At 48.1% G+C, this 17,430-nt stretch overlaps 1 protein-coding gene across 1 annotated transcript in view; it reads left to right on the forward strand.

The window, feature by feature from the left end:
• C28H1orf198 (chromosome 28 C1orf198 homolog) overlaps positions 2,657-17,430 on the forward strand; it is a 34,942-nt gene continuing 20,168 nt past the window's right edge. Inside the window, exon 1 of the mRNA XM_013975538.2 lies at positions 2,657-3,047. Coding sequence (XP_013830992.2) covers positions 2,724-3,047 — 324 coding nt within the window. The 5' untranslated portion in view covers positions 2,657-2,723. The remainder of the gene's footprint in view (positions 3,048-17,430) is intronic.

Below are 17,430 nucleotides of genomic sequence, written 5' to 3' on the forward strand. Positions count from 1 at the left end.
GTAGGGACTCAAGAACCCTTCTGAGAAAAACAGCTGAAATGGCACGTGCCAAGAAAGAACTCCACAGTTCAAGACATGGAAACAGTTTAATCCTTAGGTAAAGCAGTTTTTGGTATGTGTCTCTATACAGTCTCTAAGAAAAGTATTCTGGGAACAAACAGCAAATACCTCAATAAGATGTTGATGAATAAAGAAATGCTGTTTGGAATAGCACAAGGTTTTAAAGCATTTCAGAGGGTCAGTGACCACATGGTCGCTTCTTCATTTTGTAAACAGCCCACTGGCTAAGTGAAATCCACAAAGAACAAGGCAGGCTGCCTCTATTCAAATTCTTGCCTAAGAAAGATGCTTAGCACTAGAATCATCCCACTATTTTACCTTATTACATATTTGGAGTTTAACTATCTTTACTTCTCTGAATCTATTTATCTCGGATAAGGCGATGGCACCCCACTCTGGTACTCTTGCTTGGAAAATCCCATGGACAGAGGAGCCTGGTAGGCTGCAGTCCCTGGGGTCGCAAAGAGTAGGACACGACTGAGCGACTTCATTTTCCCTTTTCACTTTCATGCATGGGAGAAGGAAATGGCAACCCACTCCAATGTGCTTGTCTGGAGAATCCCAGGGACAGGGGAGCCTGTTGGGCTGCTGTCTATGGGGTCGCACAGAGCTGGACACGACTGAAGCGATTTAGCAGCAGTAGCAGCAGTGTTACCCAAATAATGGATTTTACATAGCTTGGCTGATGTCCCTGATTCATTTCATATTGCATTTACATTATGACTTCTCTGGAAATAAATTATATTTGATCTAAACACTTAATTGGGTTATGCTTTTTTGCAAAGACCATTTATTTTTGCAATTGCTGTGAAAACCCCGTGGGGACCAAGTTTCTAACAGCACTGAACTCTTTCTATGTGAATTTCAAAGCAACTTCGAAGATGTTATTTCAAGAATACATCTTTAAACATCACTCACCTTATTGAACAAGCGTTCGAGGTAAGAAAGAAGGATTCAGATTGGATCTGTATAGCATAGACTTATCTAGTAATAGACTAGTACCAAAAAACTCAACCTACTGGCTTGGCAAGTAGTCCTTCAAATACTGGGCAACCCCAGCAATTATTTGGTGGTTTTTTCCACTGCTTTTCAATATGGTATGCTAATAACACTTCATAGCAATATCTTTTATTGTAGAGCTTGTCACATTCATGACATTCTAAAAACATTTTCTAAGGAATTTTGAGCCAGAAGATAAAGCTATCACACATTTAAAACAGAACTTTGCAATTTATTGCTACAATTGTGTTCAGAATTTTCTAAGAGTTTTATTATTATTATTTGAGGTAACATTGGTATATAACACTATGTAAATTTCAGAATTATCCAAGTGTTACTTCAGAGGCAATGACCCTAAGTAACAGCTGAAATGCAGTGTTTTTTGTTTTAAACGAGGACATTTAATTCTCATCTGAGCCCTGTTAAGTCTTGTTCAAACCAGCCAGCCAGTAAAGCAGATGAGAACTCTGTATAATTTTAATGGCTGTGCTCTGAGACATACATCAAAATGGCACACCTGACCCCTCACACTATTGGGATGTCACTTCTCTGCCTATGAAAAAACTTCCTGCTGCTCTTCAGTTTGTTTGCAAACATCAAGCTGCCTAGAGTTCCTGAGATTTCTGAGACTCCAAAAGGAATCTTGGAGAAAGCAAAGACCACGCGACAGGTTTGGGGAAGTCTTCACCTGCAAAAGCCAAACGAATTACAGGTGCACTAGCCCGCGGGCCCCAGATGCCCACCGGGCAGTTCCTAACTCCTTCTCAGCCAAAGGCACTATGAGGTACCCGACACTTCACTGTACTCCTCTCTTTTGGAGCCGCGGAAATTGATACTTTCAACACTCCAGACTTTAGTCCAGTCTCCCCAGCTCGTATCTTCGGCGTCCTCGCTGCCCCGAGCTCAACCCTTCTGTCAGCTCACCGCGCCAAGACCTTGGTCCAGGTTTGGGGACAGTTCAAAGAAAGAGGGAAAAGATGGCTCAGCTGGGAAAGGGATAAGAATAAGGTGGCCTGTGGCTCGGTCCAGAAATGCCGGTCTTTTTTAGGCACATGGGAGGGAGAAAAGTTTCCTTTGTCAAACTAGTGACCACGTGGCGCTATGGCGGTCACCGGCAGCAGTCCCATCAGACTGCCAGGCGCGGACCTGGGGACGTGCCAGTCACCTCCTGCGCTGGTCAAGGGGAGCCCCGAAGAGTGGGGGCACCGCGGGAACACATGAGAGAGCCGATCTGGAGGACACAGCAAGGCCTAAGAGGGTAGCTCGGGGAGCTGCGCGTAGGGCGGGGTTCCCGGCGGTGGGCGGATGCGGGATGCGGGATGCGGGATGCGGGCCGCGGGGTTCCCGGGGTGGGGGCGCCATGACTGAGGCTCCGGGGTGGGAATGCGGAGGGCAGGCTCGGGAAGCAGCGGGGTACAGACCGCGGCCTTCCCAGGGTGGGGGCGCGGAGGGCGGAGCCCCGGGAGTGGGGCGGGGCTTCGGGAGCTGGGCGGGCTCGGAGGCGGGGTTCCTGGGGCGGCGGAGCCCGGGCTCCCGGGGGCGGAAGGGCGCTGTTCGGGGGGCGGGGCGGGGGCGGTGCTCGGGCCTCCCGGCTGGGGCCGGGGCCGGGGCCGGGGCCGGGGGCCGGGCCGGGGCGGGGGCGGAGAGCTGCGGGCAGGCAGGGCATGGCGTCCATGGCGGCGGCGATTGCGGCCTCGCGCACGGCAGTCATGAGTGCGAACCGGCCTCTGGACGACCGGGAGCGGAAGCGCTTCACCTACTTCTCGTCGCTAAGCCCCATGGCTAGGAAGATCATGCAGGACAAGGAGAAGATCCGGGAGAAGTACGGGCCCGAGTGGGCGCGGCTGCCGCCGGCGCAGCAGGACGAGATCATCGACCGGTGCCTGGTGGGGCCGAGCGCCCCGGCGCCCGGCGACCCCGAGGAGCTCGCGCGCTTCCCCGGCTTGCGCGGGCCCACGGGCCAGAAGGTGGTGCGCTTCGGGGACGAGGTAGGTGCGGACGGGCCGGCGTCCCCTCCACCCCTCCCCGGCTACGCGAGGCGCCCGCGGCCGGGCAGACACCTGCCGGCTAGCAGCCGTCCCCTCCAGACGCGCGGGCAGGGGCTGGAGAGAAGGCGCAAGCACCCGGGTGGGTGGAAGGGGCGGCCTGGAGCCGGAGGTCGGGGGCTGGGGGGGCTCCCCGGGGGAGTCTGTGGAGAACCGCCGAGCGAAGGAAGGAGGTCATTCAAGACCCTCCATCTGGACCTTCCCCGGCGGGCCGCAGGAGACTCGAGACTTCTCCCAGAGCTGGAGGCACTTGGCTGGTAGCGAGGCAGACCAAATTGGCAGCAACAGGGGATTTTTAAGCCAGGCCAGCCTAGGTTCTATTCTGCCATTTAGCTGTCTGGCCGTGAGTGACCTAACCTTTTAGAATCTCAGGTACCCCCAAGAATAATAATACCCACCCCAACCCTGCTAGGGAAGGTAGTCAGCATTTTATACGTAGTAATATTATTAATATTTGTGATGAGTTGTGTGGGGAGACTGAAATTGTCAAGCAAGATAACAAGAATAAAGAGGTGCCTTCCAAGATTTCCCAAAGCCTAAGATGTTTCCGAGTGAGCCCCATGTGCAGTTTTGTTTTGGGAGTGAGTGTGGTGGCCCCTCTTTTCCATTGAAAAACACTGGATACGTTAAATGAGCTGTTGCAAACCTTTGGTACATATAAGGGCATGTCTGGGCCTCTGACCTAGACACTCTGCTGGGACTTCTAGACGGGTGGTCACTGGAGGAAGAAACTCTGAAGCTAGAAAAAACTCAGGGATGACCCATGGAAAGTCACAAAGGCCTGAGTGTTCTGTGCTGCTCAGAAAGTTGGCTTTTTCGTGGAAATGTGTTTAACTAAAACCTGTTTGGTGCCAAATTTGTGGCTCCTGGGCTTTTCAAACTCAACTTTTGGTCTAAGTCGAAAGCAGCAAGCAATATACAATGAAATCCGCATGCTTTGAGGCTGCAAGGATGAGGGGCCAAGCTTGGAGATTTTCTGAGGAAGTTGTGGACTGCGGAAGGAATTCTAGTGGAGAATGAGGTTTTAATCTGATTTTCAGGCGTGGGTGTGCGGAAACGTTGATTAATACAAAATGCTTGTGGTCATAAACCCACTTTATTGTGAGGGATGTGTGAGAGGCAGAAATATGCTGCCCACATGGCTTTATTCTGACAGGATGAACAGTCATCATTGGATTTTAAACTCTAAAGGCTTTGCCAGGAAAAATGAGGGTGTGGTAACGGAAGGGATGAGAATATACGTTTAAAATGTAATCCCAGAGCTGAAACATATTTAATGTGAAAATAAGCATCTCTAAAGATGTTTGCAGTGTTGGTGCTCAGATTTGAGTGATGGAAAAGAAGGCAGCCCCTCTTGGAAACGTAATGAGTAAATAAACTGTGAGAGGAAATAAACCTGCAAGTACTTACAGATGTTGGAGAGTCACTGTCATTTTCCCTTAACTAGCTGTCTGGCTAAGAATATCCACAAAGGCCTGTACCATGTGTGACCAAGTGAATTGTGTACTCTGGTTCCTTAACTGGGTACGGGGCTGAGCCATTTGTGAATTTGTAAACCCAAAGCAATTTAACAGCCAATAGAACTTTTTGTTGTGGTGCTTGCGTATTCTTCCAGGAGCACAAGAGCCCTGTTTTTCAGAACTGCACTCAGCTTTGCAAAAGCTGCCTGGGAGCATGATCTGCAAACCTCCTGCCAGGCTCTCAGCATGAGTGGCAGAGACACAATGAGTTTGAAGAAAGGTACAGAGGAACATTGCCCAGAGCTTTTTTGTCTTTTTGGCTACAGTGATTTAATCCCACTAAGGAGTTTAAAGTGTGTTACATCAACTTGGCACCAGAGTAGAGTTGGTGGTCTCATGCCCAGGAGTACGGTTGTGCTTGGAGGAGGGTTGGCTCCTGGGCACAAGGGGTGATGATGGCTGCTGGACAGAGTAGCCTGAATAGGTGGCCCCAGGCTTACCCAGAAGGGCCCTGAACCATACTGAGTCAGCTGCTCTGTCCCTTCTGGTTTGATCTGCCTTCAGATGTAGTCTCTGTGGCCTCCACAGCCAGTCTTGGAACAGAGAACGCTCCTTGGCCTCCACCACTGCCAGCTTCCACAGTTGGCTCATTGAAGGATGGGTGCTCAGGTGAACCCCAGCTCTTGCTTTAGCCAGTGTCTGACCTTGGATGACAGGCAGGGTGGGCCTGGCAGGTACTTGGGAAAGACCGTCTGGGATACTGGGCTCCCAGGGCCTTTTCTAAGCTATAATAGGAGGCACCTGGGCTTGGTTGTGAGTCTTGGCTTTGCTTTGGCTCCCCATCAACTAACTTTTTGACTGTGGTAATTCAGTAATGTCTCTGAACTCCTACAGTGGGAAGAACAGTAACAGGATGATAGTAGAGCTTATGTGTAGGAAAGGCCTATGGGATTAAAAATGGCTGCTGCTGCCAATGGCGAAAATGTCAATATTAAGGTTGTTAGCTGTAGTCTGTCAGTGTCCACTTTTGAAAATCACTATCATGAAATAAATTCCTCCCATTGCTAAGCTTAGAGTTGGCCGTGTAGAGTCCCACGTGAGAAGGAGCTCTGCTCTGATGAGCTGTGGGGATTCACCTTGGGGCACATATTGAAAGCTGGGCTTGCTCTGTCCACAGTGTGGACGTGAGGTGCCCTGACTCCTGATCAGCCATCATTGCAGCCTCAGATTGTGCCCCCCTTTCAGCTATCGTGAAGGACCAGGACATTGCCTATTTCTTTGAATACCCTCTACCCTGTCGCCAGTAACATTTTTGCATCCCAGACAGCCACATTTTAGGTCAGATCGTGTGAATACAGCCTTCAGCTGTGACTGTTATCCGGTCATTGTTATGTGACGCAGGAACAAGCAAGTGGAAACTTGCTTGTGTATTGATGGTCATGGATCTTGGTGGCAGGGAGTGTGGTCAGGGCTCGGCTCACAGGTCCAGTTGACACACATGGGGCTGCTCTGGGTGGGACGCGTGTGGCAGCAGGCCATCTGTGTGTTCGTTTTTACGTTCGCTGTCTGTAAAGCAAGAGGACCGTGTCCAGGCCCAGATCCACCCTTGCTGGGAGGACGAGCCTGACGCAGAGAGGGAGGCTGGCTGCCTGCCTTTGAGCATGGAAGCCATGAAGGGTTTGATCAGTTTTTTGGTTCTTACTACCTTGGCAGTCAACCGAGTGACTATCTCCCTAAGCCTAGTATGTTACACACTGGAGCCACTCACGCTTTAGGGATGCTTAGCCTTCCTGGGTGGCTCAGTGGTAAGAATCTGCCTGCCCATGCAGGAGACGCAAGAGGTGCAGGTTCAATCCCTGGGACGGGAAGGTCCCCTGGGGGTGGAAATGGCAACCTGCTCCAACATTCTTGCCTGGAAAATTCCATGGACAGAGGAGCCTGGAGGGCTGCAGTCCATGGGGTCGCAAGGAGTTGGACATGAATGAGTGACCGAGCATCCCCAGCTAACCGGCCCTCTCGGGCTTACAGGCCTTGATTGGAACAGACAGGGACATTGGTCTTGCCCTTTGCATCAGGTTTGGTCTGAACGTTAAGGCATGTTTGCAAATAGGTGCTCTCAGCAGTTTGACTTGCCCTGTGCTTCTCAATTCCTGCCTTCTTCCTACAGCAGTAAAAGTCTGGGCAGTGGCTTATTTTGGGAGATGAAGAGCTTTCATCTGGGGAGATTTAGGTATCACTCCAGTCTGCCTCCACAGCTTCCTGTTACCAAATAGCAAAAACAGAAAACAGAACCCTGACTTTCTAGGCATGCTTAGCTCTTTGCTCCCTGCCCTTACTCCCAGACTCTTGCCACCAGTCTAGGAGGATCTGAGAATTCAGGGTTCTGAGCTCTGTGCCACAGCTATGCTCCAGATAAGCCATAAGTAGGTGAACTCAGAAATTTGGGCAGCTGGAGTGTTGATTCTCATGGACCTACTTGCCTGTTTCACCTCTTTATAAAGTAAGTGGGGCTGGGCAGGAAGGATGTTTCCATGTGCCAACCCTAGGCACCGGGATTTGGATTTTGAGTGCTGGAGAATGTGGGTTATAAGCCCTGGAGTCAGACAACTCCACCTCCTGTTCAGCAGCTTAATGACCAGCTGCTGTTGGGAGGAGGAGTTCCCCCAGCCCGTGTGTCCCTCCCCCTCCTGCAGGAACCAGAGGACTGGCTGGCTGCTCTTTCACTCCACCTGGCCTTCACCTCCTTTTCTGGGGCTTCCCGACTCCTGCAGGAAGCCGGGAGATCTGCAGGCCTCTGAAGGCCCCTCAGTTTTCCACAGCCCCACTGCCTGTCCAGCTCCTGCTCCCCCATGGCTGGTGAAGCACCCTTCCCTGAAGTGCTCAGGAGGAGGGGGTCAGTATGGAGCCCCCCAGTCAGCAGACTTTGATGAGCTGCTGGCATCCAGGCCATGCAAAGGGTCACTTTGCCCTCTCTCCTTAGTGTCTAGGCTGGACAGCCTAGGTGTTTGTGTTTTAAAATAAACTAATTAAATAATTATGCAGTCTCTGAACTGACATACCTGTGTGTGTGCATGCTGAGTTGCTTCGCTTGTGTCCATCTATTTGTGACACCATGGACTGTAGCCCGCCACGCCTCTCTGTCTGTGAGATTCTCCAGGCAAGAATACTGGAGTGGGTTGCCATGACCTCCTCCAGGGGATCTTCCCAACCCAGGGATCTAACCCACGTCCCCTGCACCTCCTGCATTTCAGGTGGATTCTTGATCACTGAGCCACCAGCGAAGCCCAGCATACCTGTATGTTACTGTTAAAAGTTTCAAACAGTGCAGAAGCAGCAGTATGAAGCATGTGGTAGTCCTTCCAGAACATTCCTCAATTATTAAATCTTTGTCAGATTTGAGTTTGGTTGGCTCTGTGGCTTCCTGATACAGGACTTGTGATGTGTGAGATCACCTCTTTCCCTTTTGCTTCAGCAGCTTGGCTTTTTATTTTTCAGCCTTTGGGCCCCCGAATGAGAAATTTGAGAGTTACTTTTTCATTGTTTGGCCTTTTTATTTTTAAGAAAGGTGGAATGTGCAATTGTGAATCCCACACATCTGTCTGGCAGATGCATGCATTCTTTAGAAAAGATGACAGGGTGGATGTGGTTTACCATGTCCTGGCGCCTGTGCCCTGGCTCCAAGCAGGAGTTGAGAACGTGGCCGTGGGTCCGTGTCCACCTCCACAGGCCGTGAGGAGGAGGCTGTGGGTCTCTTCTACAGGCTCCCTTTGCAGACAGATAGTTCTCTGTCTAGAGAAGCACCTGGCCTGGGACCCTGCATAGCTGGCGCCTCTGGAGGAGGAAGGGTATTGAAACCTTCACCCTGGGAGCTGAGGCAGCCACACTGGCTCCCCCTGGCACCCTGGCACCCCCCACTGTGGGTGTGTGGCCCAGTAATTACCAGGGAACAGGTTTTGCAAAAAAGTGAAATGACTTGCTCCTTGTCTCCCAGGGTGAGGGGCAGAGCTGGGAAGCCTATTGGCACATCAAAAGTCATCTTGAAATTGACGGGACTTACTTTAACATTCTAAAGTAAGAAAAAATAATCCATTTCTCAGAAAAATAAATCAAGGCCAGACCTGTCTTCAGCTTCCTACTCCGCTCTCCTGTTTGTTTCCTTTAACTCTGCCCCGCCACCTCCCTGTAACCACCTTGGGACCCAGGTTTTGTTTCTCGCTGAGGCCTGAGTTTCTGTACTTGTGTTCATGGTGGAACCTGCCCAGTAGTTAAATTGTAACTCTTTTTCTGTTGTCAGAACTGCAGTTTCCTACTTCCACTGATGGAAACCTCTTATCTCAGCAGAATTAAATGTATGCAGTCAGTTCAGTTCAGTTCAGTTCAGTTCAGTCGCTCAGTCGTGTCCGACTCTTTGCGACCCCATGAATTGCAGCACGCCAGGCCTCCCTGTCCATCACCAACTCCCGGAGTTCACTCAGACTCACGTCCATCGAGTCCGTGATGCCATCCAGCCATCTCATCCTCTGTCTTCCCCTTCTTCTCCTGCCCTCAATCCCTCCCAGCATCAGAGTCTTTTCCAATGAGTCAACTCTTCGCACGAGGTGGCCAAAGTATTGGAGTTTCAGCTAGCAGGTCAAAGGGGAAAGCATGGATTCCATAAGTATATAAACAATAGTCCCTAAGAATAAGCAGTTGGTTAAAAAAAAGGGCATATTCTTCTCCCTTACTCCTTCCCTTTGTTTTTTTAAGTGGACTTTATTTTTCAGAGCATTGTTAGGTTCACAGCAGAACGGAGCAGAAAGTACAGAGGTTTCCATATATCCACCTCCTTAGACATGCACAGCCCCTCCCCCCACAGAATCAACAGCCCCTGTCACAGCGGTGCATCTACTATAATCAGTGAACCTACACACCATCACCCAGTTCATAGCTTACATTACAGTTTTTTTAAATTTATATTTTCCACTATTTTTAAATAATCTATTTAATTAATTTTTGGCCGCGCTGGATGTTAGTTGCTGGGCCCGGGCTTTCTGTTGCAGTGAGCAGAGCTGGGGGCTTCTCGCTGCCGTGCCCTCCCTTGTTGCAGGGCGCAGGCTCTAGGCGCTGGGCTTCCCTAGTTGTGGTGCATGGGCTTAGTTGCTCCGCAGCATGTGGGATCTTCCCGGATCAGGGATCGAACCCGTGTCTCCTGCATTGGCAGGTGGATTCTTATCCGTTGCACCACCAGGGAAGCCCTATAGTTCACTCTTGATATTGGACATTCAGTGGTTTGCACTAATATTTGAGGACACAATTCCATCATTATATTGATAGTACCATACAGAGTATTTCACTGTCCTAAAAACCCTGTATGCCTTTCCTGTTCATCCCTGTCTCCCCTCCAGTCCCTAGCAACTGCTTATCTTTTTACTATCACCATAGTTTTGCCTTTTTCAGATGACATATGGTTAGAATCATGCAGTATGCAGCCTTTTCTGATTGACTTCTGTCACTTAGTAATATGCATTGTTTCCTCTGTGTCTTTTCATGGCTTGATAGCCCATTTTTCCTAGCACTGAATAATAGTCTATAGCCTGAATGTACCACAGTTTTCTTAGCCATTCATAGCCATTCACCCATGAAAGGACATCTTAGTTACTTCTAAGTATTGGCATTTATGACTGCAGCTGCTATAAGCAGCCATGTGTGGGTGTTTATGTGGACCTAAGGAGATCAAACCAATCAATCCTAAAGGAAATCAGTCCTGAATATTCATTGGAAGGACTGATGCTAAAGCTGAAGCTCCAGTACTTTGGCCACCTGATACAAATCATTTGAAAACTGACTCATTTGAAAAGACCCTGATGCTGGGAAAGATTGAAGGCCGGAGAAGGAGATGACAGAGGATGAGCTGGTTGGATGGCATCACGGACTTGATGAACATGAGCTTGAGCAAGCTCTGGGAGTTGGTGATGGACAGGGAAGCCTGGCGTGCTGTAGTCCACGGGGTCGCAAAGAGTCCAACACAACTGAACAACTGAACTGAAGTTTTCAATCCATTTGGCTAAATACCAGCGAGTATGATTCCCTCCCTTCTGTTTTTAACATGCTCCTGTGAATTTGAGGTACAGCCTGACACTAAGCAGATCATCAGGAAGAAGGTGCTTGATGCAGGATGTGCCAAGAGGCCCAGCGCAGCCGACATCCCTGAAGGGATGAGACAGTCAGCAACACAGGGAGTGTCTGTCCCACTCCTGCAGGCTCTGCCATCTGAGCGTCATGTCTCTAGTTTGGAGTATTTCACAGTTTAAACTTGTTAACTTTAAGCCAAAATTCCACCATCTATCAATCAACTGGAAACTGCCCCCAATTTATGGACTTAGGAGGACAATGATAATGTATGTTTCCAGTGAGCACTGCTTTTGAACCACTCAAGAAAAATTAGATGTATTACTGGGGAGCTTAATGGTTGGGGTTCTAACTTTAAGAGACTCAGCCATCTAGGTGGCAGGAGAAATTTAACAAACAGCACAGCATATTTTGAATCTACGACATCAAAGTATTTATGATTACTTATTGTAGTTATGCAGAGGCATTATTAGAAATGCTGTTGCAGTAGTTGTATGTAATCTTTGAACTCTGGAAAGAATGAAATGAAAGCAGCCTTTTAGTTCAGTTCATTTCAGTCCCTCAGTCGTGTCTGACTCTTTGCGACCCCATGGACTGCAGCACACCAGGCTTCCCTGTTCATCACCAACTCCTGGAGCTTGCTCAAACTCATGTCCATCAAGTCCGTGATGCCATCCAACCAGCTCATCCTCTGTCATCCTCTTCTTCTCTTGCCTTCAATCTTTCCCAGCATCAGGGTCTTTTCCAATGAGTCAGTTCTTCTCATTAGGTGGCCAGAGTATTGGAGTTTCAGCTTCAGCATCAGTCCTTCCAATGAATATTCAGTACTGATTTCCTTTAGGATGAACTGGTTGGATCTCCTTGCAGTCCAAGGGACTCTCAAGAGTCTTCTCCAACACCACAGCTCAAAAGCATCAATTCTTTGGCGCTCAGCTTTCTTTATAGTCCAGCTCTCACATCCATACATGACTACTGGAAAAACCATAGCTTTGACTAGATAGAGCTTTGTTAGCAAAGTAATGTCTCTGCTCTTTACTATGCTGTCTAGGTTGGTCATAGCTTTTCTTCCAAGGAGCAAGTGTCTTTTAATTTCATGTCTGCAGTCACCATCTGCAGTGACTTTGGAGCCCCCCAAAATAAAGTCAGCCACTGTTTCCACTGTTTCCCCATCTATTTCCCATGAAGTGATGGGACCGGATGCCATGATCTTAGTTTTCTGAATGTTGAGTTGTAAGCCAACTTTTTCACTCTCCTCTTTCTCTTTCATCAAGAGGCTCTTTAGTTCCTCTTCACTTTCTGCCGTAAGGGTGGTGTCATCTGTGTATCTGAGGTTATTGATATTTCTTCCGGCAATCTTGATTCCAGCTTGTATTTCATGTAGCCCAGCATTTCTCATGATGTACTCTGCATATAAGTTAAATAAGCAGGGTGACAATATACAGCCTTGACGTCTCCTTTCCCCATTGGAACCAGTCTGTTGTTCCATGTCCGGTTCTAACTGTTGCTTCTTGACCTACGTACAGATTTCTCAGGAGACAAGTAAGGTGGTCTGGTATTCTCATTTCTTTAAGAATATTCCAGTTTGTTGTGATTCACATAGTCGAAGGCTTTGGCTTAGTCAATAAAACAGAAGTAGATGTTTTACTGGAACTTTCTTGCTTTTTCGATGATCCAGCAGATGTTGGCAATTTGATCTCTGGTTCCTCTGCCATTTCTAAATGCAGCTTGTACATCTGGAAGTTCATGTACTGTTGAAACCTGGCTTGGAGAATTTTGAGCATTACACTGCTAGCGTGTGAGATGAGTGCAATTGTGTGGTAGTTTGAACATTTTTTGGCATTGCCTTTCTTAGGGATTGGATGGAAAACTGACCTTTTTCAGTCCTGTGGCCACTACTGAATTTCCCAAATTTGCTGGCATATTGAGTGGAGTACTTCAACAGCATCATCTTTTAGGATTTGAAGTAGCTCAGCTTGAATTCTATCACCCCCACTAGCTTTGTTTGTAGCGATGCTTCCTAAGGCCCATTTGACTTTGCATTCCCGGATGTTTGGCTCTAGGTGAGTGATTACACTGTCATGGATATCTGGGTCATGAAGATCTCTTTTGTACAGTTCTTCTGTGTATTGTTGCCACCTCTTCTTAATATCTTCTGCTTCTGTTAGGTCCATACCATTTCTGTCCTTTATTGTGCCCATCTTTGCATAAAATGTTTGTTTGGTATCTCTGATTTTCTTGAAGAGATCTCTAGTTTTTCCCATTCTATTGCTTTCCTCTATTTCTTTACATTGATCATTGAGAGAGGCTTTCTTATCTCTAAAGCAGCATTTAGACGTGATTTGCTGAGGCCTTTAGAGGTGATTTGCTTTGTGCCATAAGGGTGGTATCATCTGCACATCTGAGGTTATTGATATTTCTTTAGCACTCTTTAGACGCGATTTGCTGAGGCCTTGCAGTGTTTAGGAGACTATTTGCTTTGGTTATTATACTGATGACACAGAGCATGGTTTTGCCTGCTTCAAAGTGGGGTGGGTGAGAGCCAGCCCAGAAAACCGTGGGCCTCTTGTGAGAGCAGCCAGCATCCCGGTTGGCTTCCTGGAAATCCTTACTTGGGAATGATGAGAGCCATGTAGCAGTACTGATTGAGGCCACCTCTGTAGGTGAGGTGGCCTGGGCAGAGAGGTGGACGCCTGAGCCTTGGAGGTCAGCACGTGCAGCCTGTGTGGCCAGGTGCCTCCATGAGAAGCGGGAGCCAGGTGTCCTGTGGAGGACTGAAGTAGGTGAGCTGCCCATGGGAACAGCTGCATTGGAACGACTTAGGGAGTTGCTGGGTCATAACCAGGTGGCACCAGTGGCCAAGAACCCGCCTGCCAGTGCAGAAGATGCAGGAGATGCAGGTTCAGTCCCTGGGTCGGGAGGGCCCCCTGGAGGAGCGCCTGGCAACCCACTCCAGGATTCTTGCCTGGAGAACCCCATGGACAGAGCAGCCCGGCGGGCTACGGTCCATGAGGTTGCAGAGAGTTGGACGTGACTAAGCACACACACAGGGAGCTGTTGGTTTTCTATGACTATGTCAGGTGGGACCCACAGCTTCTGCCTGTTAAAACAGCACCCTAGGTGATTCTGATTTACAGCTCGATCTGAAACCTTTAAGCTAAGAGTGCTCTTTAGAGAGCCTTGAATCTGATGTCTATGCATGCCACAAGCATGGACCCAAGACCAATAAGGACCTAGGAAGTGGCCATCCCCTCAGGCTGCCTGGGACAGGTGTGCCAGAGAGAGGGCATCTGCAGAAGTTTTCTCAGGTGGCAGAGTGGTCCCCAGCCTGTCCCTCAGTGAGGCCTGGAGAGGAAGCAAGACTCTCAGAGTGCTTCGGGGGCCTCCGAAGCACGTCTTTTGACTGTTGTAGTCAAGGCACATCTCCCTGTCTGCCGGCTGCTGGTGACCTGGTTTTGTGGAGGGGAAGCTCAGGGTTGCTTTGTAATGCCCGTGCTCCTGGCCCTGCTTCCTCAGGCTGGCCTCTGGGCCCAGCCGAGGGTCATCCACTGTGGATGCTGCCATCCACAGGTGCTGTCCCCCCGACACTGGAGGTGAAATGAAGTTCATTGGCTCTGAAGTTGGGAAGGAAGTTATAAAGGAAGAAATGACTCATTAGTATCCAGTCCTAGAGGAAAGGCTAATATTTACAACATTTCACCTTTGAAATGAATTTTAAGTCCAGAATTTCTCACTTTAGGATAATTTTGGAATAGTCATGACTTCTACAGAGAAACCAACCCATTCTAGATGAGTGACTGTCGCCAGATAATTTCAAAGGCAAGATGACCAAAATCCTTAAAAATTTTAATAGTGGAAATTGCATTTAGTGTAGGATGTAGTGAATTTCGGGTGTCTGGTATTGGCTGCAGCTTGTGCGTGTTGGGAGATGTTCAGCGTCTGGCGTCAGGGCACTGAGGGGAGCAGTCCTGCTGTGGAGCACCCACTGGTTGCCATGGAGATGCTCCCCTAGGTGCCGTCTAAGCCCCAGGGTGGCTCACGGAATCAGAGCCAGTCAGGGAGGTGCAGCAACCCCACTGTGTGTTGTTACAGATGCACTTTCTATCTTGTAAGTACAATGGATATAAGTAATGTCAAGAGCATAGATAATAGGAAGACAGACTAAAGTAACTATGAAGTGATGTTTTTAGTATTCGTTACCCTTGTCAGGTTTCTTTTTTTTTTTTTGGAGTAGGGAGGGGTCACTTTTTTTTTTTAAATAAATTAATTTTCAGAGCAATGTAAGGTTCCCAGCAAAAGTGAGTAGAAAGTATAGATTTCTGACACACTCCCTACCGTCACACATGTGCAGCCTCTTCCAAAACCACTGTGTCCACCAGAGTGTGACATTTGTCACAGTGGATGAGCCTACGTGTCATTATTGCCCTGAGCCCATAGTTTACACTGCAGTTTACTCTCACTGCTGTAGCTTCTGGGCTTTGAGAAAAGTATCCACCATCACTTTATGGGAAATAGATGGGGAAACAGTGGAACAGTGTCAGACTTTATTTTTGGGGGCTCCAAAATCACTGCAGATGGTGATTGCAGCCATGAAATTAAAAGACGCTTACTCCTTGGAAGAAAAGTTATGACCAACCCAGATAGCATATTCAAAAGCAGAGACATTACTTCGCTGACTAAGGTCCGTCTAGTCAAGGCTATGGTTTTTCCAGTGGTCATATATGGATGTGAGAGTTGGACTGTGAAGAAGGCTGAGCGCCAAAGAATTGATGCTTTTGAACTGTGGTGTTGGAGAAGACTCTTGAGAGTCCCTTGGACTGCAAGGAGATCCAACCAGTCCATTCTGAAGGAGATCAGCCCTGGGATTTCTTTGGAAGGAATGATGCTAAAGCTGAAGCTCCAGTACTTTGGCCACCTCATGCAAAGAACTGACTCATTGGAAAAGACTCTGATGCTGGGAGGGATTGGGGGCAGGAGGAGAAGGGGACAACAGAGGATGAGACGGCTGGTTGGCATCACTGACTCGATGGACGTGAGTCTGCATGAACTCCGGGAGTTGGTGATAGAGCTGCAATTCATGGGGTCGCAGAGTCGGACACGACTGAGTGACTGAACTGAACTGATCCACCATTACAGTATATACAGAGTAGTTTCACTGTCCTAAAAATCCTCTGTGCCTTCTCATCCCTCCTTCCATTTAACCCTGGCAACCACTGATCTTCTTACTGTCTCTATAATTTTACCTGTTCCAGAATGTCGTATAGTCCGAGTCATATAATGCATTCAGTTTTTTTTTTTATTGTAAAATATTCGTAACGTAAAGTTGACCATTCTCACCACTGTTTTCGGTGTGCAGTTGCTACACTCACGATGTTGTACAGCTGCCACCACCACTGTCCCTTTCTAGAACCTTGCTGTTCTGATGCCGCTGTGCGCCCAGCGGCCGGAGAGCCGCGCCTGCTGCCAGTGCTGCTTGGGGCTGGGGTCTGCAGCCGGCCAGGGGCTGACGTCAGAGCTTCAATCGCATTTTTGTTTGACATGTTTATTTTTGTTAAGTGCTTTATTATTTTTTTATGAGCTTGGAACTGCAGAAATCCAAGGAATTTGCCCCTTGACTCAGTTTCTTGCTGGAGCAAACAAAAGATTATTGACTTGACATCAAGTTGTGGAGAAATCACAGGGTGCCCGTCTGTCTGCAGCCCTTTTGGAATTTCAGCCAATACGGGCTGCAGCCACTGGAGCCTGCTGGCTTACCATGCTCCAGGCTACGTCTTTGCTCCTAAGAGTCTTTTTCTTTTTTTAAACAACTAACTCTTTATTACTCCATGAGTACATATACAAATTTTAGACATCTTATCCATGTCAATCAGAGATGACTACCAATAAAACTTTCCTTTCATGTTTGTTTATCAGGTTTTATAAAATATATTTACTGTTTCCCAAATTCTTCAACAAGGAATTATGAGGAATAATTCTTTTAAGAGTATACAGTATGAATGAGAATGATCAAATATAGCTCAAATGAAGCATTGTTGTAGAAAGTGTATTTCATTGGTTCCCTCTTTTACTCCTGTTCAATTTTTTGTGTGTTTCATGTAATATTATTTTTATCATCTTCATTTTTTCTTTCATTCACAAAATTACCTAAGGAGGAATACATTTATAACTTGTATATGTATATTGGTAGGGAAGAAGACAGGCCAGGATTACTGTAGAAAAAAGCTGGAAAAATAGAAAAGAACGTTGTTCCTAAGAGTCTCATTCACCTTCCAGACCCCCAAACCTTCTTTCTCTGTTCTTTGCAGATTTCAAAGGGACTCAGTCTGCATAATTAGCATTCAGAGAGTTGGTCATATCACATGGGAAGGAATGTGTCCTGCTTTCACCAGTGATCCTGCCCCGGCTCTGTCTCTGCCTGCCCACTGAATCTCCACGCACCTCCTCTGTCCCCTGAGGTGGCCACTGGGTGTCCCTCCCCTGGACAGAGGGAACACATTTGCCAGTTGGTTTCCCTTTGTCCTTTTTCCCCTGGTCCAAATCTAGAATAAAGGGGACTTACATCCCATCAGCCTCCTTTATTTTTCCCATCTGACAAACTCTTTCTTGTTGTATTGCTTCTCAGAGGAACTTAGAGAGTCCTGAGATCATAGAATTTTAAGGACTTTCAGGTCATTTAGCTCGACTACACTTTTCTCCCACTTCCTGACCACACATACCTGGACTCCGGGCCCCCTTAGCTGAGACTTGTTAGCTCACGTTTC

This window comes from Capra hircus, chromosome 28 (assembly GCF_001704415.2).
Source record: "Capra hircus breed San Clemente chromosome 28, ASM170441v1, whole genome shotgun sequence".
NCBI classification, from domain to species: domain Eukaryota; kingdom Metazoa; phylum Chordata; class Mammalia; order Artiodactyla; family Bovidae; genus Capra; species Capra hircus.